This window comes from Agelaius phoeniceus, chromosome Z (genome assembly GCF_051311805.1).
Source record: "Agelaius phoeniceus isolate bAgePho1 chromosome Z, bAgePho1.hap1, whole genome shotgun sequence".
In the NCBI taxonomy this organism is placed as follows: Eukaryota; Metazoa; Chordata; class Aves; order Passeriformes; family Icteridae; genus Agelaius; species Agelaius phoeniceus.
Genome location: NC_135303.1, coordinates 73,433,342 through 73,461,265, shown reverse-complemented (window position 1 = coordinate 73,461,265; position 27,924 = coordinate 73,433,342). Strand labels below are relative to the sequence as shown.

At 36.7% G+C, this 27,924-nt stretch overlaps 2 protein-coding genes across 2 annotated transcripts in view; one reads left to right on the top strand and one right to left on the bottom strand.

Annotated features, from left to right (window-relative positions):
* Positions 1-1,015: 1,015 nt before the first annotated feature.
* SREK1IP1 (SREK1 interacting protein 1) lies at positions 1,016-10,751 on the bottom strand. The gene is made up of 5 exons (XM_054651540.2): positions 10,487-10,751; positions 8,030-8,077; positions 6,268-6,408; positions 3,934-4,012; positions 1,016-1,622 (listed from the first exon to the last, which is right to left on the bottom strand). Exons 1-5 carry the CDS (start codon positions 10,734-10,736, stop codon positions 1,433-1,435), a joined length of 708 nt encoding a protein of 235 aa, XP_054507515.2. The 5' UTR covers positions 10,737-10,751; the 3' UTR covers positions 1,016-1,432.
* Positions 10,752-10,764: 13 nt separating this feature from the next.
* Positions 10,765-27,924, top strand: part of CWC27 (CWC27 spliceosome associated cyclophilin) — an 89,176-nt gene continuing 72,016 nt past the window's right edge. Inside the window, exons 1-10 of the mRNA XM_054651538.2 lie at positions 10,765-10,948; positions 11,579-11,675; positions 13,205-13,317; positions 14,507-14,650; positions 15,375-15,473; positions 15,634-15,737; positions 16,704-16,773; positions 19,200-19,279; positions 21,563-21,596; positions 25,413-25,588. Coding sequence (XP_054507513.1) covers positions 10,907-10,948; positions 11,579-11,675; positions 13,205-13,317; positions 14,507-14,650; positions 15,375-15,473; positions 15,634-15,737; positions 16,704-16,773; positions 19,200-19,279; positions 21,563-21,596; positions 25,413-25,588 — 959 coding nt within the window. The 5' untranslated portion in view covers positions 10,765-10,906. The remainder of the gene's footprint in view (positions 10,949-11,578; positions 11,676-13,204; positions 13,318-14,506; positions 14,651-15,374; positions 15,474-15,633; positions 15,738-16,703; positions 16,774-19,199; positions 19,280-21,562; positions 21,597-25,412; positions 25,589-27,924) is intronic.

Sequence of the window (27,924 nt, the reverse complement as noted above, 5' to 3'; positions counted from 1 at the left end):
TTATATAAAATTATTTGTGTTGAAATGAGCTTTCAATTATTCTAGGTACATTGAAGAAACGTATGTTACTCTACATTGTGAAAGAGACTGAAGGGTTTTCCTTGGAGTCTCACAAGTTGCAGAGAATGCTGAAGCTGTAATTTTTGTGCTGTGAATGGGTATTTCCTTTGGCTATTTGTGAAACAAGAGCTTCCTTCAGTTTCAATTCAGCTGTTCCAGGCCTTGGCGCATTTTACAGCATGGTTTGTTTCCCAGCTTAGCAGCTCAATTGCCAATATGCATATTTTTCTTCCACTACCTGGGAAAGATGACTGAAGGAAACACCAAGTATCTCTTTTGTTTCCTGTGCCTATTGCCAGAGACTGATTTGCATTTTTCAGAGTTTATTGTAAGGGAGGTTGTTGACTCTTCATTACTCTATGCATTTGCCATGCCCATGCCACATACTACTCACATGTCTTTCTTTCTGGAAATAGGCATTTCATTCTGTATCTGAGATAAGCTGACAGGGAATGGCACTCTTTTATACTAGCATCACCTTTGTTTTGCAAGAGCTTTGGAGGCTGCAGAGTAGCAGGGATGCAGTCATTACTTGGGGCCTGTAGAACAGCAGCAGTTATGCCAGGATTAGCTTTCAAAAGTCTGATTTGTGCAAAGTGAAGCTAATAACAATTGACTTGAATGAAGAAATAGTTTATCACCAGAAGTCTTGTTTTGACATCCTTACATCTATGTCGAAGATGAAATGGCCATAACATTTTGTAAAAGAACAAAACCCAAGGAAAAAGGACTTTAAAAATTGACAGCTTTTGCTTGCTTCTGTTTATTTTCAACTTGGTTATAGTGATCCTGCCAAAACGTGTAATCATGTTTCACAGTCTATGACTAGATCAATTTTAGAAGATAATTTTGAAGGATTAATCTTTTTTAGCTTCTCATTGCTCATTCTTCCCCTCTCAGGACCTGAACACTGATTCATATTTGCACTTACTGATTAATGTATGTAAACAGAAACTGTTGTGTAAAACATTTTATTTATTTAAAGGGTAATAGAAAATCTTACTTGAATTTACAAATTTGATGTAACCATTCTGACATTAAGCATATTTCAGTCCATATCTTTCTAAACAAAAGCTTGTGAACTGAAATTTACCACATCCTACTGTAAAGCATTTCAAACACAATCACAACTGAATTAAAAATAAGAGTGAAGAAGTAGTTGCATGGTTTAGTATTAATAAACCTGAAATAGAAAAGCAGGTTTTTTTCATATAATGGTCCATCTAATAATCTGATGCACTGATGTATGCTAATAGATTTCTCAAAAAAAAATATATCCCATTTTTAAACAGCATTGCAAAGCATAAATAAACTTGCTATGAAAGGAAAATCATCTTCTCTGCAGAAGCGAAAGCCAAAACAGATCACCATGTCAGTCATTACTCGAACTGTCTGAACTGTTAGAAGATGAACTTTTTTCCTTTCGTCTCTTCTTTTTCTCCTTTTTATGATGCTTTCCTTTCTTTGATTTATGCTTTTTCCCCTTTTCCTTTTCTTTTTTGTGTGATTTTTGTTTTTTTGACTTTGGCTCATCCTCTTCTGCTGAACTAGATGAGGAAGATCTAGTAAAAAAAATGCAGATCAATATGTAATTAAAGAAGGAAAATGACACAATAATTTAAGGTGTCAGCATGTTTGTAATGTCACATTTGGTGTAGAATTTGTACAGTAGCATCCACTGGAAAACTTATGATATCTGAGTCTGCATGTTTAACTTAAATTATTACTTTTCTAATACAACTTTCATGCCAGAAAAGCAGTTTGTTTATAATACAGATAAAAAAATAATGGAATAGGCAAGTTGTGTGGGTTTTAGTTTTTGAGAAAAGGAAGACCAAGGGTACAGACCATCAAAAAATAAAGTATGACAACAAGGTAGAGCTTCTGTTTTTTAAATACCACATGATCAGTAACAATGCTAATTAATGCTTCAGATATATGTCTCTGATGCAAGAATATAAGAGAAATTGTTATGAAAAATTTTTATGTTCTTGCAGCTCATACTATTGGTCTCTAACCATCAGTGATGAGTGATTACATACATATATAAACTATGAGGACAATAAATCATTAAATATTCATGAATACTAAAGAGGGGAGTTTTATGCTATTGTTTACTTGATTAACTATTACTTGAATGTAAAGAAAACTGTTATAGATAACTATGTAGTTGTTGGCTTTCGCTATTATATATGGGCTTTTGCAAATTACTTTGATATAGTACACTTTGTAATCTCTTTTTAACTGCTTTTTATATAGTATAATTTGTCAGCCTTTTATGGGCAATACGCTAATCCCTGTATAGATTGTATATTTTAGTGTGACAGACATATATTATAGTTTAAGCTTTCACAAAATATTAAAATAGAGGCTATGTGCTGTATATTATAACATTGACTTTTGCAGAAGTAATTGTAGTTGTGAAATAGTGATTAATGCCTTTATTTTTCTAACTAATTGACAATGGTGAAATAGCTAATATTAACTAAAAATACTTGTAAAAATGGCCAAAACATCTGTATGATAAGATAACATTAAAAAGAACCAGGCAAATAACACTGGAAGAGCAAGGAGAAATCTACCACTGACCCTTTGACTATCAGAAGCTGTCAAACCACAGATCAGGGGGTCTTGTGAGAAAATAAAATACAAGACTCTAAGTCACATCTGCATTGTGGCACATACTCTAAGAAGATGCGGCCAGGAGTTGAACTAAGCTAAATAATTCCTGGAACATGTAAATTCAAAGGAATGTTTAATCTTCATGAATATGCATTTGACCAAGGCAATGAAAAAGTATGTAAGAAAAGTTGTTATAGTTAACCACATGCATCTGGCTATGGCTGTGCATCCAGCACTGTTACTTTTGCTTTATCCCTTATTAAACTTTTAAAAATTTTAAAGAGTAAGACTTGTTTATCACAAAACCGACAACCAGATTGACTCTTTTCTACTTCTTCACAACTGTAAGGGCTGTCTTCAAAAGTGGACGTTTAAGCTACACAATATAAATAAGGAAAAAGAAAAATGCAAATACAACAAGTATTAAATCCTGTTTCTTTGTTTTGGAGGTACATCTTCTTGTGGTCTCCATATACATTTTACAGTTTATACCTTCCAGTGCAATTCCTAGCATATTGTCTTATCAATTGTCTTAATGACGAAACATTAGTTTCATCTATAGTCTCACCTTAAAGAAAGCAAAAAAAACTCAAAAAACCAAGTCAGTCCACAGGCCAGAACTCAGATCTGCAATACATTGGGGCATTATGACATTTTCCTCTGAAACTGGAGTAACACTCTTTTTAGGCCTCTATGTTAACAGGTAGACTAAAACTCAACACCTGTTCAATATTACAGAAGTTTCCCTTTTGATAATGGCGACTTACTCAGAACACATGTGTGTGCCTACAGGTGTGCTTACACATGCATGTCTGCACACAAAGAACCCTACAGTCCCTCCATTTTCAGAGAGCCTTCTCCACCCTGGCTAGGCTGGGGACCAACCCCACAATCCTCCTGACTTGTTCTTTTTCTATCACAGCTTGCCTAGAGTTGGACAGTCAGGGGCAGTTCCGCTTTCTCTGATCTGCAGACCTGCAGCTTGCTAGAGCTTTCAAGACTCCTATGATCCTAACTGCACAGCAGAAAGCCTGTGACTCCACCACTAATCTAAGAACATTTACCTTACCATTATTTTACCATTACCTTACCATTAGTCAGTTCTCACTGGAAAACAGAAAACCTTTCAAATGGAAAAAGTACTTGCAAATAATGCTGCATCAATAGAAGCAGTATTTCCTGAGAAAACACAAGTATCAAAAATATTTCTAAAGCTGTGTTTTTAAATGAAAAGAGGTGTGTGAAGGTTACCTTTTCCTCGATCTTTTTAATTTTGTTTTCTCTTTGCTTTTTCTTTTTTGTTTCTTTTTTTCTTCTTCTTCATTTAGATCTATAGGTAGAAAGTTAAAGTTTACAAAACACTTGTCTGAATTAAGATCAGCATTAAAAAGTAACTTCAATGGCAACGTCAAGTTACTACAAAATTCTTGTTAAAAGGCTTTCTTTTCCTTTCCCCAGTTAGTTTAGTTGGTTAGTTTAGCAATTTCAGAAATATATTGCAGTAGCAGCAAAACTTTTATACACAACTTACATTGTATTGACATTGATCTATGCACTAAGAATGAAGGAAGGCCTGTAAAATGTAGCAAAAAGACCTTTTCCTATACATTTATATCAGATTCATGTTTTCATATCTGTTCTTTATCACAGAAAGGGTGATAAAGTACTGGAATGGTCTGTCCAGGGAGTTGGTGCAGTCATCATCCCTGGATGTGTTGAAGAAAAGACTGGATGTGGCACTGAGTGCCATGGTTTCAGGGCATGGGTTGGGCTCAATGATCTTGAAGGTCTCTTCCAACCTAGTGATTCTGTGATTCTTCTGTATTTTAACAGTTTTAACATTTAACATACATGTCAAAGTCTGAAAACTAGAACAAATAAAATAATATTCTGTTAGGCTTCCCCAAGTTACTTCCACACATCCCTATTTCATGCTTCACAAACAGCCATGCCATAAGTGAGACACATTTGAGTTAACTGTCAATGTACTGCCTACAGAAACCAGCAAAAGAGTCTCCCCTCATCTGGTTGTGTCTGCCCCCTGCCCTAATGCTCTACAGTGTGGTAGCATGACTTCACATTTCACTTACAAGCAATGTTTTTATGACATTGATGAAATTTCTGACCTTAGATTTTTATACCAGTTCATTATATATTCATATATAATCATATACCATTACCAGTTCAAAAAGTACTTTTGAACTCTCCAAAAGGCAAATCCACCACATAAACACACATTCCGCTAACAGGAAAATACTGCCTTTACAATTTATCCTTAAAAAAAGATAGCCATTTTTGAGTATTTAATTTTATTCCTATGACCCTTTCCATAAAGTCTGAATGCTAGTGTAGTTATTCCTTTGCTACAACGAATTATTGGTCTGTATGTTATGGAGTGGAACTTGAAATAATTTAGTATGACATAATAGAGCAAATTACATTTGGAGCAATGAAAAAACATGAACAATAATAGGTGAACAACAAGTATTTTTTAAAGAAAATAGTGCAAAATCTTGAGAAGATGAGAAAATGGCAAAATTCCACCTGGATAAGTGGAATATAAGATACACATCTCCTTACAATATACACAGCAGCCACTATTTGGAAAAGAACATATAATAAACCAGGAAGATTAGAAGATCAAGTAAGCAGCTGTTTTTCCTGCAGATATCCATCTTCAATAAGCTTAGGACTGAAAAAACCCAATTTTTACATTCAAAAGTACATAGTAAGTGGTAAGTATTTTTTCCAAAGAGACTTGTTCCAAGAAAGTACCATTGCAGTACCAATTCAACAATCTTGATAAACAGCCCATCCATTTCTTTTGAAGTATACAACTAACTATAGGGTTCTATCTGCCCCTTTTCCTTTTTAAATAGCATCTTCCGTAGGAACTAAACGTCAGCACATACGAGAGCAAAAGAACAAAACATACTGAAAAACAGGAGGGCTGAGGAGAAGAATGTTCATTCATTTAAAACACACTGAGGTGAAACTCCCCTTCTTTCTTAGGTGCACAACCTCTTTGGAGTCCAAATTCAAATGAACTCAAGTATCTGATGAACAATTCATCTATTCTCACTCTCACAAGGAGTTGATACTCAGAGCTTCCAAATATAGAACAGTACTTCTCAAAATATGAATGACTGAATTCCAGTCTACTAGCTGTTTCAGTCAAAATCCTGCTTAGAAACTGGAGAGAAATTCAGGTGTCATATTTCTCAGTAGTTAGAAGTAATCTTTTGAATATGACATGTTTAAACTACATGTCATAATCAAAAGATTAACTCAGAACACTCATGCTGTTTTCTTCTAAGTAGCTTCTTCGTAAAAGATGAATTTATCTCTTGTATTTAGGAGCCCCTTTTGAGATATTCCAAACAGGTACATTAATAACTATAGAAGGAATTAATCATAATACTAAAAGAGTGTGTGTATCAAACCTCTGAAGTCTAAACACATAAAGTAAAAGACCTATTTTTAAATCACAGGCTAGAAGAACTAAAAGTAGTTATCAAAAAGGATAAAATGAGAGTCCTTGCACATCAGAAGACTATTATCCAAACCCCACAAAAAACACCTTACTCTTTTTTTCACGCATGGCTTGTAATCTCTGCAGTTCCTCTTCCTCGCTGTCCTCACTGCTAGTGCTGCTAACATCTAAAACAATATCTCTTTGAGGATCTACTCGGAGGAAGTTTCGACATTCAAATGTCAGATGACCAGCTGAACAAAATAAATATACAGAAAGAAAAATTACACTTTATCAAAAAAACATCAAAAACATTGATTTTTGTATTATTCAGTTTTGAGAAGTGAAAGGAAAAAAGGCAGGTTGTTATCTGTGAAAGGGGCAGGAGAAAGCTCACTTTGAAACCTCTCCAAGAATTTGACAGGTTGTGCAATGCTCTTCTATTCAATAGTGCTTTACGGCCTCTCTCCTATTCTGCTAATTTGAAAATTTTTTCCAACTTTAGGTTCTATTTTTTAATGGTCTTAGGTATTTCTTAAGAAATTACCTAAAAATGCAGCATGAAATATTTCAAAAACTGCAGTCAGTGTTGCATTGCTTAACTCCCTCTAGTGAAACTGTTGAATAGTATTTGCCTATGAGACATAATCTTTAACAGCCAGCACTTAATACTGACTAAACTACTGCCTGACCAGTATTTTTAGTTTTCTAAGTTGCATCTTGATAATCATGACCAGCTAGAAACCTTGTGCTGAATATACCCATTGAAATAAAAAAAAAAAAAAAAATAAAAAAAAAAAATTAAAAAAAAAAAAAAAAGTGAAATTTAAAAAAAAGGAAGATATGGTTTGGGAGACACAGTAATTCAAGAAGTAATTGAAATAAAATAAGATCATGTTCTTAGTAAGGATGATGACAAACTACCTACACCTTCAAGACAGAGATTTTAGAAACATATAAACATGGATCATGTGATATGACTACAAGTTTCCCTCTCTTTCAGAAAGCTTCTGATACTTGCTGCATGGAGAGAGAAAGCACTAAATCTATATTTATATCCACTGTTCTTTGAAAGAACAGATACACAAAGCAAGTAATTGACAAAATTTGTTGCAAAAGCCTGAAGTGAAAGAATGAAGAAAACTTTTTTTTCCTGTCACCCAATGTAACACTCATATAAAAAACCAAAACAGCTTAACTCACTGTGCTAAAAGTTCAAGACAATTCAGTACAGAATAGTGTCTGTTCATCCAATGTTCTAAAAATAAGAGTCAGTGATTAAAAATTTGAAATCTTCACTAAGACCTGTCTCCATTAATCAGGAAAGTAGCCACAGGCATTTACAATGAGTGTATAATCCAAAGCATGAGCTAAATGCCAACTGCAGAAACTGTAAGCAATAAAGGTAGCTGTTTCTTGAAATATAAAATGCACACGATAGTATTTTCTTAGAATAAAAGATTATACAGATTTTAAACTATTTTTTCTGGTGAATTAGATTGTACTTAACTTCAACTGAAATGCCTGCCTCTTTGCAGTCAGATTCAGAAGAAGCACAAGTGCTCATCTCAGTATATATCAAAGAAGGTGCTTTCAATTCAAAGTTTCTCAAGTAATTGCATTGAAATGCAGTATGTATGAATATAATAGCATAATTTTTTTGCTGAGACACTCAAAGAGCATTGATAAGTGTGAGAAACCAGAAAACAAACATGAAATAAACAGAAGATAACATGGTAATTTAAACTGACAAATGCCTGGGCAACAAGGGAGAATACTTCTTTCCTTTTTTCCCCTCTCCTCAAAAGGCAGTTCCAACCAACATTGGAAACTGAAGAAAATACTGTAACTTTATATTGCTTATTACAGACTTACGGTAGCCGCACTTCTTGCATCCAGCTCTGATATTATCCTTATTTCCACCTGAAAGAGAAAATTTCACCAATTAGGTGTTGCTGAGGAGAACCTTCAGGTTTCTTTCAAATGTGGCTTAATAATGTCAATACACAGCCAGAAGTGATCACCCTTCATGAGTATTAAGTACACAGAGATCTCTTTAAAAAAAATGCATTTCTAAGGCTACTTTTCTGTGCAGTAATCTACCAGAACACACTTGACTAATTTAAACTGCTAGAGATCATTTGGTCTTACAAAATTTATTGCCAAATCCTAATTTGATTTATCGTGACCTTTCCACTTGTTTAGTTACAGTATGAACACAGTAATAGACATCTAACAGTCCAGTGAGCTGTAGTACACAATATAAATTCTAGCAGTGCAAGGATGTTGAAAGGCATTCACTGGAAACTCTGAAGTGATTTATATTTAAATAATAAGAATTGACTTAACAAGGCAATTAAAAAGACCAAACCAAATCAAAAATCAATCCTTGAAAACAAAGAAGGAAATTAAAAAGTCAATTGTTAAATTGTTAAATTATTCTCAATTCAGACAACATGACCAAGCAAAAAAAATGAAAGAAAGCAAATGTGTAAGAAAGTGAAGACAGTAACAGTAAAGTTTGGATTCTAAACAGGAAGAAGGATCTGAATAATGCAAATTTTAGTTATTGAAAGTGCGTGATTCTCCCATGTGAGACAACAGTTAAGTTAAACAGACACAGTAGGACACAATGCAGGAGAAGCACCAGGGATTTACCCCACCCCCCAACAGATCAATCTTAACTTTAATCATTTACGCCATTGATAATGAAAGTGACAACTGCATTCCCAAAATCAAAGGATGCCATTCTATCTCCCAGCTGAACACCGCAGAAACACCCCAGCACCTTCAGCAGTCATATACTAGCAGAAACTGAGTACATCAGTCCCATTAATTTAAACTATGACTTACTGAAACAAGCAGCGTCTTTAGAAAATTCTACTCAAAATAACAGAAACCTTCAAACCTCAAGCTGAAAAAACTACTTTGGAAACTTGGACAGCTCAGGTGTATGCCTTAAAGAGTGTTGGAAAGCCAAGCAACAAAGATCCATACATTCCATTATAATGGATTATTGTCTGCAGATCCCAAACCCTTAGTATTACACATCCCCTTCAAGGTCAGCAGTGTTCAGGTCCCTGTTTTGTGACTACCTTTAGAAGGACACCCACGAGTGAGATAAGGAGGTAGGGAACATAGAAGAAGAGTCACAAAATAAAAATCAAAAGCATACCAATGCATTTGATTTGCTGCAAACCAGCATTTGCTTGTTCAGTACTCCTTGGGACTAGAAAACAAGATCACGCAAGCCACCTACTTTGTCCCAGTTTTCTGAAATATTTCTGAGTCAACCTCAACACCATTGCATAGCTGACCCATAGGTAAAGAAAGATTTGGTATTCCAGCCAAGGGAGGTCAGTACAGTCATGTGCACCGTACAGAAATCTGCAGTGTAAGTCAGGATCTCCAAAAGAGACACCCAGCAGATAACAAGACCAAATTCCTAGGACTGAAATTTTGTTATTGTTTTAGGCTTTAAATAATAATGTTAGAAGCAAGGGTTTAGACTTGATGAAATGTTAGCTGACTAAAAGCAAACTCATTGCAAGAAGCTTCCTTTCTCACTCCTTCTTCTTCCTTCATCTTAATTCTCAAGACAATAAGTGGCACAAAACTAAGGACTTCGTTCGTTCAGTGGAGCATAAGACTGAAAAGAAAACCTTTGGAAACATTTGAATGCAAACATTCAAATCTTCAAATCCGTCTAGAATGCGAACAAGCTTATGAAGGCCTTCATTTCATCAGAGAAGCAGATACCAAAGCTCAGGCCTGCTCAGCTGCTCTCGAACCACTCACTCCCGGTTTTTCAGGGCAAGAAAACCCTACGGAGCAATGGCGATCGCGTTCACCTAGCAAATCGCGCAGGTGTTTCTGCCTGCCCTGACTCACAAGCACAACCTACTGGGTCACAAGCACTAACCCAGAACCGCAGCGGAGGGGAAAAGCCAAGTCTGACAACCACCTAACCTCAGAGGGGGCCATGAGAACGCAGCGCTGGGTCACCCAGAGCTCGGGGAGGGGCCCCTCAGCCCCAAGAGCACTCGCCCCCAGCGCTGCCCCTGCCCAGCGCGGGCATGGGCAGGGGCACGGCCCCATCCCCATTCCCATCTCCATCTCCCTGCCGCTGCCCCCGGCAGCGCGGACCGGAGCAGCGCCCGCCGCCCCCCGCAGGCTTCCCCGTGCCGCGCACAGCCGCCCGCCCTACCCGCGCAATTGTCCCACTTGTCCACCGCCCCCGCCGCTCGCTCCCGTTCCCGCTCCCGTTCCCGTCCCCAGACTGCCGGGCGGAGCCGGCCGGCGCTGCCCCTGCCCCGAACGGGCGCCCCTCACCTGGCAGCGACATCCCACCGCCCTCTCCGGACTGCACCGGCCCGCACGCGCAGCGACGTCTCTCCCTAGCCGGAAGGCTTTGCCCGGCGCACTCCCGGACCGCACCATTCCCAGGGAAGGCAGGGGACCTCAGCACCTCTAGGGCGGGAGCCACGGTGGGGGACCACAGATGTGTGGAGAAGCCTGCGGATCTTTGTCGAGACACGTTCTTTCTCAGTGAATCTTGGAGAGGCTCCGGCCGAGGACTCATTCCTTCATCCTTTCTTCCGGCTTGTGCAACTTCATCCCCCTCTTCTTTGAACTGCGTACGGGCGCCCAAGATGGCGGGCGGCTCGGGGCGGTAGGAAGTGTCGGAGGGGAAGGGGGTCTCGCGTCGGCTGCTGGGGAGGGCTCACCCGCCGGGCTGGTCTTTTCCTCACCATGAGCAACATCTACATCCAGGAGCCGCCCACCAACGGGAAGGTGAGGCTGCCAGGGTGAAATCCTGGAGAAGTTGTATGTTGTTGGGTTACGGGGGGACAGGCGAGAGGAACACATGGTGATTGGGGGTGGGGAGGTCGTTGTTTCTGTGGTGGATTGGTTTGGTTAAAGTTACTTCTTTGACGCTGCTGGAGTCAAAGCATGAGGCGTGATGCGTGATGTCTGGAGACGTAAAACACAGCAGTCCTCGGAGCGTTTAATTTAATTTCCTCTATTCCCGATTATGTCTTACCTCCTTAATTTTGTTATGATCTCTCACTGAATGTAATGATGTTCCTTGTAAGAGCGATACCTTTGGATATTTATGGGGTTTTTTTCCATGTTGTTTCGTTATAGAAATGATAAAGGGCATCTTAAGTTTCTATAAAGCATCAGCCACGTTATGTTATGTTATTACAGCTATATTATACATCTTTATTATACATATTGATTCAGAGCATTATCTCAAGTTCTGGAAATGTTAGAACTAACAGTAGCTACCTGACACACTTAAATGTCTACCGCTCTTACAAATATAACAAATTCAGATTTTTTTTTTTTAGGCAGTTATACTCTTTGATCAGTGACTAAGTAACAATAAAACTGAGGCTGCATTTATCTGTATGTTTATAGGTTTTGCTGAGAACTACAGCAGGAGAGATAGATATAGAATTATGGTCGAAAGAAGCACCAAAAGCATGCAGAAATTTCATCCAGCTATGTATGGAAGGTAATGACTGAATGGGATGGGAGTTGTTGAAATTAATTTCTATGCCATCTTTGGTGCCTTTCTGTAAAATGAGAGTCATAATTATGTTTTGACTTTGGTATGTTAATAGGTTTATTTCTGTTAAGGAATTATTAATTTACAGTCAGAAAATGTTTTTTAAGGTTGCCAGTGAAGCTGGTGGAGAAAAAAAGTAAAAATTTTGGATGGTTTTCTCAAATTAAACTGACAACATAGTATTGAAACATTGTCTTTCAGAGTCTTGAGAGGCTTACTTCCAGCAAATATCTACAAAGTATAGCAACTTCAATGTGTGCATGAAATGACAGTGATGCAATATCGGACATTCTCCAAAATTCTCATTTCTGCATCACAATTTACCCTACCTTTTTTTTTTTTCTGTGAGTGCTCCTAATGTTTCAATTTCTGTATTTTTTTGTTGATAAAAAATCTGTAAAACTTTTCACTGAAGTAGTGGGTGCCAGAATGAGAAGCTCCCTACTGAGAAAACTGGAACAAAAATCTGTGAAAGACTTGATACCTTTATATGTTTTCTAACTCGTGTTATTCTCCCATTTAAGCATTTGTAGAATTGTGAAGTGTTCTTTTAGCCTTCATCTGTTAAACAAAAATAGCAGTCTAGGCTTTGTGCCTCCAGCACAGATCCAGTCTGTTTTGTCCCATCTCTTTTCCCTAATGTTGAGACTTCTTGCAATGGTAAAGGAATTCCTTAGCCCATGATAAAGGTTCATGTATACTCAGTGGGCTTTATTTGCTTTCTGATTTTTTTTTAATTGCTGCATAGCATCTTGTGCTTGGTAATACATTTAAGTATTTCTCATTAATATCCCAGCATATAACCATCCACAACTGTGTCTAGTTATGCTGCAACATTTGCACACCCTACTTTGTTTTGCAGCATGCTGCAGATTTATTTTTTATTATTGTTGTATCAACCAGGGGTTTGGTTCAGGTAAATTCTTGTTTTCATTCCTTTTGTTTTCTTATGATCTTGTAACCTCTATCAGATAAATAGATAGATTAAAGAAGATAACTTAGAGAGCAAAATGTACCACATATTTCATTCTGCAAAAATTATTGGTTTAGGTACAGTATAGCAGTATAGGTGATGAAAAGTGTTCTATGCTGGTGAGTGAAAGTGTAAATCATCTGTATATGGGTATTGCTAATGTTGCATGTGAGATCTCATCCAGGACAGAGCACAGTATTTCTAGTTCTCCTTTTAAATTGGTGTATTTTGATAGTGTCATTACAGTAATAAAAACTTAAAAGCTGAAAATACTGTAATTCTTCAAGGTCATCTTGTCAGTGATGGGCAAGATTTTTTGCAAAAGAAACATGTGACACCACAGGATGTGATTTCATAAGTCTGTGGAGAACAGAAGGGAACCAAATAGAAGCCAACAGTGGAATCTAGTTTCAGTATTTGCTTTCTGGAACTTCACTCTCTGGACATCTCTGCATGATCTATATCAAAGTTTAATATCTTATTATTTTTTCTTTTTTTTTAGAGTATTACAATAACACAATATTTCACAGAGTAGTGCCTGGCTTTATTGTGCAAGGGGGTGACCCTACTGGTACTGGATCAGGAGGAGAGTCAGTTTATGGAGCTCCTTTCAAGGTGTGTATCTATAATTTGCACATTAATTTGTTTGGTATTCTCTACCCATTGTTCTTCCTACCAAGTTCTGAAAAATCAAATCTTATATGAAGTGCATGCATGTGCAGTAGTTGCCTTCATGTGCTGCTTCAGTGTGTTTGAATATGCTCTTCTAAATTGAGAGTTCTTAGACCCAGCTACGCTGGTATAATGATAAACCTGGGGGCTCAGCAGCTGTGTTCTGTTCTGCCTGACTGTTTTATTTCAGGTGGGGCAGGCACCTGTAATTTGTGACTGAAGCTGCAAAGCCTATTTCTGACCCTTCCACCTTCTTGCTGCTAGACTTTTACATCTAGCATGAGCCTGAAGTTTGTGGGAGGGAATGGTACCTGAGCAGAGAACAAAGCAAAAATTACCAATATTGTAGTAGCATTGCTGCTTCACAGTAGTGGTATCTCAGTATTGCAGTGTTTAGCATTGTGATATTACAGTGGTATTCTTCATGTTCTCCTTGCTTTGAAAGGAGTCCTATTTTGTCTTCCTAATTCCAGAAAATGTTCTTCCTATGGATTTTTGCTTTACTCTACTATTACAACCTGTTATTGTGCTTTTAGTAACCTTACATGAATTAGGATTTAAATTTATTTTTCACATAAATACAGTAATTGTTGTCAAGAATAGTATTTTTGCAAGAAATGTATGAAATGCAGTTACTTTCTAAAATGTTTTTTATTTTCTTAATATTAGGGGTGTAACAACTGCAAATAAAAACAATGAATAACAATTGCTATTTAGGAAATAAGTGAAAAAAGATTAAATTAACAAGACGGAACTTAGAATTTTTTAAATTAGTAATGTGTCTTTCTGTTATTGATATTTAGTTTTTAATTTTGTTTGTTGTGCGTTTATGGTTTCTCTTGAAGATTGTTCATTTGTTTGCATCATTATAGCCACTAGGGATTAGAAATACTGACTAAAAATAATTTTTGCCACTCATAGTAGGAACTTTTAAATATAATTCTGGCACTGAGTTTCAAAATACTTGGGATTTATTACTGCCTGAATTCAAAAGAAAACTAGCAGCATTTTTTTCTGTGTGTGCATGTTGATGTAAGTAATCTCACTCCTATCTCCTATCACGCTGCAGCTAAAGGAGTGAAAAGATAGTTTTATACTGAAGTTGTTCTCTTTTCTGTCCTGCCTTTACCAGGATGAGTTCCACTCACGATTGCGATTTAATCGAAGAGGACTTGTTGCTATGGCCAATGCTGGGCCCCATGATAACGGGAGTCAGTTTTTCTTTACATTGGGTCGTGCAGATGAGCTTAACAACAAGCACACAATCTTTGGAAAGGTCTGTTACGTGAATTGGAGTCCCAGTTTAAGTCTGACAGAAGCTGCTACAAGTTTCTCTGAAGGCCAGTTTGATATTGTTTGCTGCTATGTGCATTTGAAATTTATTTTAGTGCTTCTATGCTCTCTCCATTCTCTTTGCTTCCTATATCTGGCAGAAATGTTTCTGTGGGTTGTTCCTGTTATTATCTGTTTTGTTGTTGTTATTCTTCTAAATTGTATTTTCATGTTGTGCTGCCTTTAAATAATCTTATTTGTATTATTATGGCTCTGTTATTAATCAGTTCATCTAATACTAATGACATGTTAGAAAATTCCGTTTAGAATTAATTTGATTCTAATTACTCAAGAAGAGTCAGGACGATGAAAAACATGAGATGAATTCGCCACTCTCATGATTTACTTAAAAGAAAATAAAGCAAATATTTTTTTTATTTCAGTGGTTTTTGTTTTCCTGTTTCATAGCTCACAGTAATACTTCAACATCTTCATCTGCCTACATTCTCAAAACTACCTGTATTCCTTCAACTTTTGCCATTAAATTCAAAAACCCAAACTTTTGTAGATTGTACTTGCTGTCTTTTAGAAGTCTTACATGCTTACAATATTCCCTATAGCACTTGTTCTTACAAAATTATTTGCATAGTAATTGCCTTGTATATTGCAGAATAAGTAACACAGATTACAGTCATGAACTTTCAAGCCTTTCTTTGTGAATTTGCCAGGTTACAGGGGATACAATATATAACATGTTGCGCCTGGCTGAAGTAGAAGTTGACAAGGAAGAGAGACCTCTCAGTCCGCACAAAATAAGAAGCAGTGAGGTGAGTATGTTCTGTTTTGAAATGGGACATTCTAAAATTCTTTTGTGCATACTGTTCAGAAAATTTGGCTTGTCCTTTTGCATATTGTTTTAAAATATTGAGCTACTTAATGACAAAATATTTACTAAAGATGTGTTTAAAATACTGGTTTTTTAAACAGGTTTTGTTTAATCCTTTTGATGACATTATCCCACGACCAAACAGAAAACTGAAGAAAGACAAACCAGAAGAAGAAACTAAAAAGTCCAAAGTAAAAGGCACAAAGTAAATATATGCAACAGAAACGGTGGTTCATTTTCTTTCACCTTTAATTTGTAGCTTGGCAGGTTTTTACTTCCATTTCTGCCTTTGAAGCACTTCCTTGTTTCCAGCAGGTGGGGTCTTGTAAATCTAGTTTCTCTGACTTAGGTGTTACTGTGCATCTGCTGAGCTGTAACTGTTTCATGGATGGTGATAGTTTGTTGAAAATAATAGAAGGTAGTTTGTCTTTCTCATGTCCCACAAAGTGCAGTCATCTGACTGAGATGACACTGCAGGTAAAACCTACTGGTAGGAGTAACTGGGTCACAGCTCCATTGTTTGGGATTTTTTGAACTTATTTTATCAGATACCATTTCTCCCCCTGTGAAGTCCTTAGCAAGAGGCAGACATTTTGACATGGGAAATCTTAGTTTCTCTGAATGAAAATTCACAAACATGCAATGAAAAGTTATAGGAACTCTAAAGTGGGCATGCTGTCAGTTCTGCTGCATAAAAATAGAACATGTTGCAACTGACTGGTTACAACACTGTGAACAATTAACTCTTGAAAAATAAATTATAGCTCATAATTTTTTTAATTGCATTCTGTGAATGTATACACATTTGATACGTTTCTGAGCTGTCATATCTTGAAAATCTTGTGTCTTGAATGCTGCTCTGTTGAGAAAAAAATACAACAGAACTGTCAGCTGGGAAAGCTAGTCAAGACAGGATTTCTTAAATTGTGTCTTAACTGATGCTTTGCTATCCTTGTTTTATCTCAGGAGTATAATACAACATGCTTTTCTGAATATTTATGATATTTTGCAAAGCAAAATGCAATAGTTGGTTGGAATTGGTACATTTAGCAGGATAAAAAGTTTTTTTAAAAGGTCATGTACAGCATGAACGTAATGTATTTAAAGTTAGTGGAATGTTAGTAAGACAATATTTAAAATTTTACTAGGAATTTTCTTTTATCTTTTAAAGAAATTTTAATCTGCTTTCCTTTGGGGAAGAAGCTGAAGAAGAAGAGGAAGAAGTCAGTAGAGTTAGTCAGGTATTGTACCAAATTATCATTATTTGTCTTTTCAACCTAATTACCTTTTCTGCATGTTTATGGAAAGTTTTAAAGTTTTTAGTCTTCTTCTTATGTATCTATTTTGAACAATAATAATAGCAGTTGCTTCAGTTTTTAGGATTCTGCTATTACAGCATTTTGCAAAAACAGAAGTTTTTAGCTCTCTTGATTGTGACGGTACCTTCAGTTACTGCATGGAATTTCCATGAACAAAAAGTTTCATAGTATAAATCTGTGTCTGCTGTTTAAAAGTCATGGAAGCAATAAGTACATTATTCTTTTTCATGTCCTTTATTTATGATTGCAATTATATGGTAAAATACTTGAATACTGAGGATCATTTTATGCATTTCCAGTGCACGCTTAGCTCCATTTTCTTACACATATTCATCCATCTGTGAGCAAAATGAAGTGTGGTTATTGTGGAGAAAATAGTCCATTATCATAATTTAATAGTGCACCATAGTGAAATGTTCACATTCCAGGATTGCACATGTAATCTTTGGTCTAACATTTCCTTCCCTGACTTGGCACTTAAATAAGGCTAGTTTAATATTTTCTTAAATAAAATATTATTTCTGATTTCATTTCTACTGCCTACCAAGTTGTTTGCTAGATTTCTAGGCTTTCTACAGTACCTCACCGCTTCAGTTAGTGATCAGACTACATGGTCCTGCATCCTGTAGCACATAAGTGAAAAAACAGTTGTTAGTCCTCAGAAGTTAGCTAAAATACAAAAGGAAAATAATGAATAATGTGAATAATGATGGACAATATTATAGTGATATGATATCAGTCAGAATGATAGTAGAGATTTATTACAACAGCAGCTTTAACTATTTTTCTTTTTTTTTTTTGACTTACTGGTCAGACAAATTTTACTTGTTTACCTTAATATGCTCATCTACTGTTTTGCTCTTGCTTTTTATCTGGCTTATAATACTGGGTTTGATTCAGTTGGTTGGACTTCCTTTCTTTTCATGCCAAATACTTGTTTTCAGTTTAAAATTGTCTAAATAGAATGCTTCTTTCATGATAAGCCTAGTTCCAGTGTTTTAATGCTCTCTTTCAGCTCAGCCTCAAAATCTCATCTGCCTATTTGTCCTGACTAAATTCTGCATTGGTTGTAGCTAGATAATTAACCATAACAACTCTTTATGAAGAATTTATCTTCATTCTTTGTAACAGAATTAAGCCTTTTTTTGACACCTCATTGTTTGTTCATAATAGGTCTAGATCAGTGTCTCTGTAGTTCTGGTCATTATCTTAATCTCTTTAAGTTGAAGTACATGAATATCAGCACTGACTTGCATTCTCTGTTTTTGATAAGAAAAATGGAAGGTCAAAGTTGTTATTGAGATCCTTTGACACCTGCAAACTTAGAATCCTATGAGCTTTTTGTGGGTGCTAGATGCAGTAAGTCTTGCTTGTTTTAGAAGGGCAGAGAAGTTCTGGGTCAAACCCCTCAAGCTATCAACCCCATGAAGGCTATTAGTGCAGTCGGGGATTTGGCTGTTGATCAGTGTTAGCCTTCAGTGTCCAGACTGCTCATTGTCTGTACCTGTTTGGAGCACTGTGCCATACACAGCCCCACCATCACTCCAAACACACCACCCCTTCCTTAATGAAGGAATTATCTTTTCATGTTGCTGAATGTGTTAGTCTTTGTTTTCTACATAATGAAAAACTGCAATTGCATTTAAATGAGTAAGATTTTGTCCACACGTCGAATGTGTTCCCAAAAGTGTTAGACAATGCATCTGCAATGGAGACATTCGCAGTACAGGTCACAATACAGACTGTTCCTGTAAGAGAGATTTTCAGTCTGATTTTTCTCTGAAAATTAAGAATATTTTTTTTAGATTAGCATGTAGAATGCTTTCTAACTGCGATCTTTCTGCCTGAAGACCTTATGTGTTAGATTTATTTGACTCCTTGTTTCAGTAAATGATTCTTAAATTATGTATTCCAGATTGATGTATAGCAGTTAGTTCTTTTTTTTTTCCTTAGGGATCTAATTAATGTAATTAATAAGTACTGTTTTGTACATGGTGGTTCTTTCAATTGTCATGTGTCATTATTGGAAAGTTAAGTTCTTACCCCTTTATTCTCTCAAGTGTATATGTGCTAGACATATCATCTTTATGATGTGTAATAATTGTACATGACTAAACAATATCTTTTTTTTTCCTCTCTCTCTGTCCTTTAAAACTAAGCGCATTGCTATTGCAAAAATAAATCTGTGGAGTCAGTTTGATGTTTCTCTTTCTTCTGTTCTTAAAAGTGTTTATGCTTACTGGATAGGCTAAAGCTGAAAAGAAACAAGTTATGTTTTTCTTCCATAATCCATTTTCACTATCTAGCCTCTTAAACTGAAATGAATAATAACTTTTTTCTTTTAACAGAGCATGAAGGGAAAAAGTAAAAGTAGTCATGATCTCCTGAAGGATGATCCACATCTTAGCTCAGTTCCTGCTGTCAAAAGGTTAGTATGTGATTTCCAATTTCTAGAACAGATCTACTTTCAATATATTATACCCAATTATCCACATGTATACTCATGAGAAATGTCAATTCACGTTACACTTTAAAAAGTTAAGAGTGCCAGTGCTAGATCAGACCAAATATTTTTCTAACCCACTAAGCTGTCACCACCACTGGCCCTCAATGGATGCCCAGTAAAGAGTGAAAGCAGTGCAAATGTAAAGTTTATCTGAGTAGTTGCTCAGCTTCCTCTCAGCTTTCACCTCAGAGAACTGTCAGAGTTTGATGTGGTTCCTCTATTTAGTAACCTTTACTAGAGCTCTCCTCAAAGTGTATATTAAGTCTCTTGTAACATTGTTTCAGTTCACAACGTCCTCTTCACTACCAGAGGAAGTATCTCCGCTTTTTATTCTGAACCTGGATGCTACTAGTGGCATTTTGTAAATTCTAACTCACATTCTGGAAGAGACAGTGAGCTGACAGTCCCTTTTATACCTCTCTTTACCACAGTCTTTCTTACCCCTACTGTCTCTTTCGTAGCCTAAACTTTTAAAGATACTTAAATTTTCTTCATGTTGAAGATGTTCTTTGCTGTGATTATTCTAGAGGGTTGCTTTTCCCCAGCCTCTAACCCTGCTTATGCTTGAAAATGTCTTTTTTTTTTCCAAATCTAAAGAACAAACAAAATACCAGGTTAATCATAAATCTGCATGCTTGAATTAACTTGATTTTCTTATCTATTTTAGTACTTTATAAATTCTGATTTTTAACCACAGTTGAGCTATAAAGTGAGAAAATTCCATGAAAATATGTTAACTCTGAGAATTTGCTCATCTTAGAATCCTAGACTAGTTGGTTTGGAAGGAGCCATTAAAATTTATCACATCCAACCCCCCCTTTAGGGAGCAGGGACATCTCCAGCTAGATCAGGTTGTGCAGCACCCCATTCAACCTGGCCTTGATTGTTTCCAGGGATAGAGCATTTACCACCTCTCTGGGCAGCCTGCTCACCAGTGTCTCACTATCCACATCATAAAAAACATCTTCCTTATGTTTAGTCTGAATTTACCTCCTTCTGGTTTAAAACCACTACCCCTTGTTCTTTCACAATGTGCCCTGCTAAAAAATTTGTCCCCATCTTACAGCCCCGTGTTAAGTATGAAAAGGCTGCATGCTATAAGGTGTCCCTGAAGTCTTCCCTTCTCCAGGCTGAGCAATCGTGCCTTTCCCCATTGGAGAGGTGATCATTTTCATGGCTCTCCTTCAGAGTCCCTCCAGCAGGTCCCTGTCCTTCCTGTGCTGGGAGCCCAGAGCTGATGCAGCCCTGCAGGTGGGGTCTCAGCAGAGCAGGGCAGAGGGGCAGAATCCCCTCCCTGGCCCTGCTGCCCACACTGCTCTGGATGCAGCCCAGGACACAGTTGGCTTTCTGGACTTCAGGTGTAAATCGTTAGCTCATGTCCAACTTTTCATCCACCAGCACCCCCAGGTCCTCCTTGCTGGGCTGCTCTCAGTCCATTCATCCCCTGTCTGTATTGGTATCAGCAATTGCCCTGACCCAGCTGCAGCACTTTATTAAATAATGTCATTGATTGCAACTTTGATTGCAACACATCTAGAGTTTCTTTAGTGATCTTGATTACTTATTGATTGCTTTGAGCACACTTCAAAGCCTTGACTTCTGAGACTTATTTAATATTCCTTGGTTTTTCTGTAGCAAACTTCTTTTTTTTAAATGTGGGCTAAAATGGTTCAAGGGCCCTTATTATTAGTTTGTGATAATTAACAGTGGGTATGTTAGCCTTAGTGTGTTCAGATAAAGTTCTTTTTTAATTCACCAAGCTGTAGCTGTAGAACGAATTTAAGTCTTGATATTAAGCTTCAGTATCAGTAAAAGGCATCTTCCAAAATATAAACTAGTTGCAGTGCTACTAATGAAATGCTACTAATTGTTTGATAAATGAGATCAAAAACAGCTCAACTGAGTTTTGTTGGTTTTAACTGTACATATTAGTGTTTTGCTTGAATAGCTCAAGATATGGTTAGGATTTCTCCATTGTATGAATGCTCTTGTTTTTAAGCTTTTTTGATTAGAAAAGATTGTGATAGTCAAATGATAGAAAATAATATTGATACTTTTAAGATAAATGCAAGGATGATACAAAGTAGGAAGTTTACTAAAATTTCAGGTGGCTAACAATTTTTTTATTTAAGAAATGTTGGGTTTTAAATAATACTTTGAATCTCCTCTAGCACTTCAAAGTAGTTCCTTTTCTTTTTCTTTTAGTGAAGTGGCAAATGAAGAAAAGGATTTGAGTGAGGCAAGTATTACTTTTTTTTACTAATAATTCTTTGGTTTTTCCTGTGGGCAGATAAGATTTCCTTTGGGGAACAAATGTTACTTTAGAGATCTTTAAGAACTAGCACAAGTCAGATTTCTGGCAAAAGTGTGAAGGCTCTCAGGTTTGGCTATTCACATCAGGGTAGAATTAGCATACTACCTGCTACTTTTATAGAAACTGATGGTATTGTATTTCAGTTAGTAGATTATTATATAGGAATATTAGTTATATAGGAATAACCCATAGCGATATGGGTTGTGTACCACAGGGTGACAAACCACCAGAGTGATAAAAACCCCGAAACTGCTTCTTAAAAAATAATTAAAATCAAGTTTGTCATGAATAGTTATATAATTGCAATGTTTGAGGGTAAGTCTGCATGTGAGTCAGAGTCCTGTTTGAAAGATTTCTTCAAGAGAACAAAAACTCAGTGAATTATTAAATTATAGCAGTGAAATTGTATTGTTGAAGACTGTCACTTCTGAAAGACATGGGAGTCGAATAGTCATGCAGTAACATTGAACTAAATACAGAGGCAGTTTAAGTACAAGAAAGTTGTTGTACATGGTGCAGGTAAGCATAAGCTTGTTACCTGAAATATGTCTCTGTCTCCAGCCACAGATCATAGGAGTACCTCTTTGAATTGCTGTTGAGATAAGGTTGTAATATATGACTAGGACTGTAATCTCCCATTGATCTAATTGAATCCTGGAAAGTATTGTTTTCTGTATCTGTCCATCATGCACAAGTATTAACTATATTGTGTGTTGACACAGTGGAAGTAAAGGAAGAGCACAGTCTGTCACATTCACATGCCTAAAAAAACGATCTGCTTATATGCTTTTCCTTTTTTCATAAGGCATAGTATGAATTCAGGCTTTTTCATTCTTCTCCTTTATAATTCCTGCTGTATGCAGGAGCATTTTAGTGTTAGAAGGGTTTGGAAAATGCTATTTAATTAGTAATTCTTCAGATATTCAAATATCCCTTTCTTAAACAAACTGGATTTGGGGAGTGTAGAACATGGATTTATTAGTTGAAGAATAAAAATTTAAATAAATATACTAATTAAGCCAAAGTTGGAAATATAAAGGCTTTTTCTCATTTTTTCCTGGGGAAGTGTTCTCTTTAGATTTCATTACATTTAAGATTTTAGCTAAGATCTAGCACTTCAGGCAGTTACCTGGGTCTTGTGAAGTGGTACTATTATTTAATCATCTCTTGGAGTTATTTTAGTTAACACATCACAGGATCACTTCTGCATTTACACAGCTGAAACATGTTGGTAGTTTTATAGCCAAACCTGGGAGCAAATAATTCTTCCAGATCTTCCTACTTCCCCCAGCCTACAAGCCCATAGCATGTAAGAGAAACTCTTGTTAGTATTCCCTAAGCATGTGGCCTTGCTGTTCATGCTAGTAAATAGCATCCTGTTTCTCTTACTGCAGTCCTCAAATTTGTACATTTAATTCTTTGAGAGAGCCTTTGTATTACCAATACCTCATAGCTATTTGTTAGGATTCTTTTTGTGCCCAAGTCATTAATGAAAACATTATATGAAATGCATTAACAATTTTTTTTCTCACCAGAGACTTTTCTGCACAATTTCTTTTCCTCTCCCTATTTGTCTGTCAGTTGCTGAACAGTAAGTTTCATGCAGTACTATGTGTAGATAAAATGAATTATCCACCCCTCAGTTCAATAATCTCCTTAAACGGGAAAGTCATACTACATATAGTAGCTGGTAGTCATTCTGTCACAAAATGCCTCATTACCATTTTTATTTTCATATTAAGGAGGAGAATAGGACAACTCCACCTAGCTAACAACAGCAGTTAGAAGTAGTACAACTTTCAGGCAAGCACTTTTGCATTTCTGTGTCACACGGAGAGCTACTATCAGCCAACAGAACAGCCACTTCCCTTTTGAGGTGCCATGCAGTTCAGTCTGGATTATTGACTCTTGTTAGATCTGTTTGTTGGTATCAGATGGACTTAATGAGAGAGAAGGACTGAAGGAGGAGACGAGGTAGGAGAAAAGAGTAGAGATGTAGGAGGGAAAGCAGTTGAGGAGGAAGGGCACAACCTATTTTCTCAGTGTTTTTCTAGAATAAAAATGGTGAAATACTTTGCAAACTGAGGCTGATGGGTGGTTTGGGAACTAGGGGATTTAGCCAAGTGGGACAAGTTAAAACATTTTGTCTCTCGAATTTTAACCCTCTTCCTGTTACTCAGATGTCTGCAATTTTTAACTAGCTTACTACTTAGCAAATGCTATTTGTCTAGAGTTGTGCATTTTTATTCCAGAAGTTCTGTCCAATTGATTGTGTGTCAGTGAAATGCTTTTACCTAAGCCCTAGTCAAATCTCCACCAGGAGCCTGTCTTTATCCTTGACTGTTAAAGACTTCAAACACAGTCCTGTCACTTTTGTTTTTGGACCTTCCCCTGCTATTGAGGTCTGTAGTCACCCATCTCTCTGACAATTTATCATGTAAGCAAATCTTCTACAAAGTTTCATTATCTCCTCTGTCAAACAATATCTTTCTGGTAAACTAAGGGAAATGCTGATCCTGTTCCAGTTTTCTCTTCCCTATTAAAAAGGAACAGACAAAACTCCCCCAACAACTTTTCTGTCTTTTCATTGGCAAAATATTCAGCTGTTTTACTGTGCTAAATATTCAGAGATTTCTTTCTTATTTCTGACTGGTCTTGTCTTGTCTAAATCTTGAATCTAAAGATTCCTAAACAGTGACTCCACTACAACTTCTGAAATCTGATTCTTGATTTTTCTCTTCTATTCCCAAATTTTGCCTCTTGCTGCTCTTACTTTTTTTATTCTTTCCTCCTTCATGTTTATGGACATGGTCTTCATGCTACTCTTCCTCCTACCTGTGTCTCACACCCAGGACATGTACATGTTCTTCCTTCCCAAGTGCTTACATTCTGGCAGTCTCCTGGATCCAGTGAAGTCCTCTGGCTTGCTATTTCTAAATGTCCTTTCTGTCTTTGGCTAAAATTAGAATCATGTGGCGTCTTACTTTGGTGGGATGAGCATCCCACCAAAGTAAATGTGAAAAGATATCCCATGTCATCTTTAAGCTGTCATTCTTCAGTTAAGGTTCATACAGACTTCCTTCTTCAAAGAAGGAGATAGACAAACTTAGATCCCTTGGTCTAGTCAGGCCACTTGTTCATTCTCCAACTATTTCTCCCTTCAAATATCTTTGATCCAAGGTGCTTTATCCCCTTTTGCCTACCTGTGCTAGGTCTGGAGGCCTCACCTTTGACCTCTGTAGCAAGCTGCAATGATCAATTCCACAGGTTTTAACAGCTTATGATCAATTATGATCAATTCATTAAGCTTAAAACAATTTCACAGTTATGATCAATTTAGTATTTATAAATTCCCTAACGAGAGCTGATGGGGTAACCTCTTCTATCCCATCATGACTGTAGTATACCCATGTGGTATTGTCTCAATCAAATTTTTGATTCATGAACAATGGTATGGGTAATATCACACTGCTGTGATGTCATCAACAGAGCTGTAAACGTTAATACTCTAGAATAGACTGGTTTAGGTTTTTTAACCCTTACAGATAAGAAGTAATTTGTGTATGGAAAAGAAACTGTCATGTTTGTAAATTTTTGTTACCTCTGAAGCAAATAAGGATATATTGTTTGAAGTTTGCTTTTTTCTTGGAGGAGATTATATTTGTAAGAAAAAGATTTCCATATTTGTCATTCTGTACTGAAAAAAATCTAAAGTAGTTTTATCATTTTAAATCAATAAAGGATGAAGAGGAACATGATGAAGATGCTGATAGTGTAGAAGATGAAGCTGCTAGTAATGAGAGATTTCAAATAAAGGAACGCATAGCCAAGAAACTCAAAATTGATACAAGTGAAAATACTAAACAGCAACTTCAAGAGGAGGAAACCAAGACAGAAAGGAAAACAACTAGTCGCAGGTAAGGATTGTGTTGTTTGGTAGATGTTTTTCTTTAGACTGCTTACAGTTTTAAGATTTTCATAATTTATTGATTCCTTGTATGGGAGTTTTATTTTTCCCTGTGAGTTAGAAATAAAGTGTCTTTATATGTATTTGTCAGTCTTTACTTTGTCTTTCTTCTCAGTTATAAGATTGAGTTTAGCAGCTTCCGTACCTGTGTTCACACATAGTAGTAACACTTAGTAGCCGCCCTCCACTGAGACTCACAGAAAGGAGGGTCATCCAGTGAAGTCTGGTATAACACAAAGCAGTGTACCAGCTTTCCAGCGCTGCAGCGGTCACATCCCTTTTTCTCTGCAGACATAACAGCATGGATTACAGTCATGTAATTTAGTTATGCCAGTGTTTGTGAACATCCCTTCCAACTCATATGATCCTTCTTCTCACCACTTTTCATACTGATCATGATGTCACATGGCCTGAAATACTTCTTTTGTCAATTGGGGCCACCTGTCCTGGCTTTGCCTTCTTATACCTCCCAGGCATTCCAGTTCTCCTGCTTCCAGTACAAAAAAGCAAAAAAGTCTTTGGCTCTCTGTATAACAGCTCTGTGTTCAACACAAGTCCAAAGCACATCCTCATGCTGGCAGAAAAATTACCTCTACCTCAGCTGAAACCAGCATGAAACTCTGATTCTGGAGCACTGGATTTCTATTTTTCAGTTTTCCTTTCTTTCAGTAAGAGCAGTACATATTAGTACATATAGCAGTACATATAGCATAAATTGCAGTACATAAAATAGAGTATCATAATTTTATGGCTATGTTAGACATAACTAGGTATTTTTTTAAAGAACATGTACAAAACATCTTGTAAAACAGACTCCTTGACTTTTCTTTCTGTTGTCTTTCAAGTTGTGATGTGTGTTGCTTTGGGAATTGGTGGCTGTAGTATTGCTGCTGTAGACAGATTCAGGTCCCCAGGAAGTAGAGATCAATGAGGATGATGGATAACTTCAATCCCAAAATCTGGTTACTAGTCCTGTGGTCGAGATTGACACAATGTTAAGCTTCTGAGAGTCAGTGAATTGTTCTTGGTTGGGGAGAATAAACAATTACAGTTCAGCCATATTCAGTAGTGGAGGCAAGGACTTAGAAATTTGAAGGTCTCTAAGAAAAGCTCTCTCTGAAAAAGAACCTTGAACTATATAGCAGCCAAATAACTTCTTTACAGTAGCAAAGGGCTTTGGAATCTGTACATGTTTACTGCCTACCTATTAGTTCAACTGCCTGTGCACCAATCTGTTTAATTGTCCTTGGGGTTTTATTAGAATGGCTGCTGGAAACAAAATTGACTAAGGTGTAATGGCAGGTTTGTAGCATGAAGAGAATACGAGGCAAGAGGATGCCCATAGGAATGAGGTACAAAAGGCCCAAGTTTGCATCATGTTATAGCTTATTTTAAGAGACATTTGTGTAATCAGTCTGTGAGCTGCTGGCTCTACATGTGGTCAGTCAATATGCTCTGTGGTTATTCTGTTCTTTCAGGGAGGCAGTAGTAATAGTATTAAAGCCAAATGGGTTATCTTAACTCAGAAGAGGGTTTTATTGGTTGCATTTTTAGCAGTTGGGAGCCATAGCCTTAGGAAATACTGCTTAGTATCACAAGTAACATAAATTTCTAGACTTACTGTTTTCCAAATAATTGTCTGCAGTCCTCTGGCACAAAAATCAAAGGCACAATATTGTTTGTTATAAATAATGTGGTTTTACATTTGGGGTCTGTTTAGATAAAGTAAGATAAACAATATCAAGTTTCATTGTCTGAAATAGTGACTATTTTCTCAGTGTACTGGCAACGTTTAATAATACACACATGGGTGTTCACCACCTACTGTACTCAAAGCCTGTGTTGATCAGAGGCAGATATGTAGGAGGTGTAAATATCAAACAAAAAGTTGGATGGACTATCCATAGCTTGAGGGTAATGTCTACTGACATATCATAGGGTGAAGAAACTTGTGATATCTATTCTTCTCATCAGATACTTAAATGTGCTAGTAGAATAATTAAACTTCTAACAACATTTGTTTCAGAGTGCAGTTTTTAACATGCATGACATCTTCTGCAAAACTGTATTCATTTGTATCAGTTTCTTTTAATCCAAATGCATTTGTAAGGTCTGTTTTAGAGAAGCAGTATAGAAACCATAGATACTTTCTCAAATTCATGGTACTAAGATCCAATACCACTTCTAAATGCAACCATACTTGAAGTGCTCAAGTGGTGAAGTTAATTTTAGTCATTTCAGTATGCATTTTAACCTCTTGTGTATATTTTTAAAATAGCTTTTTTT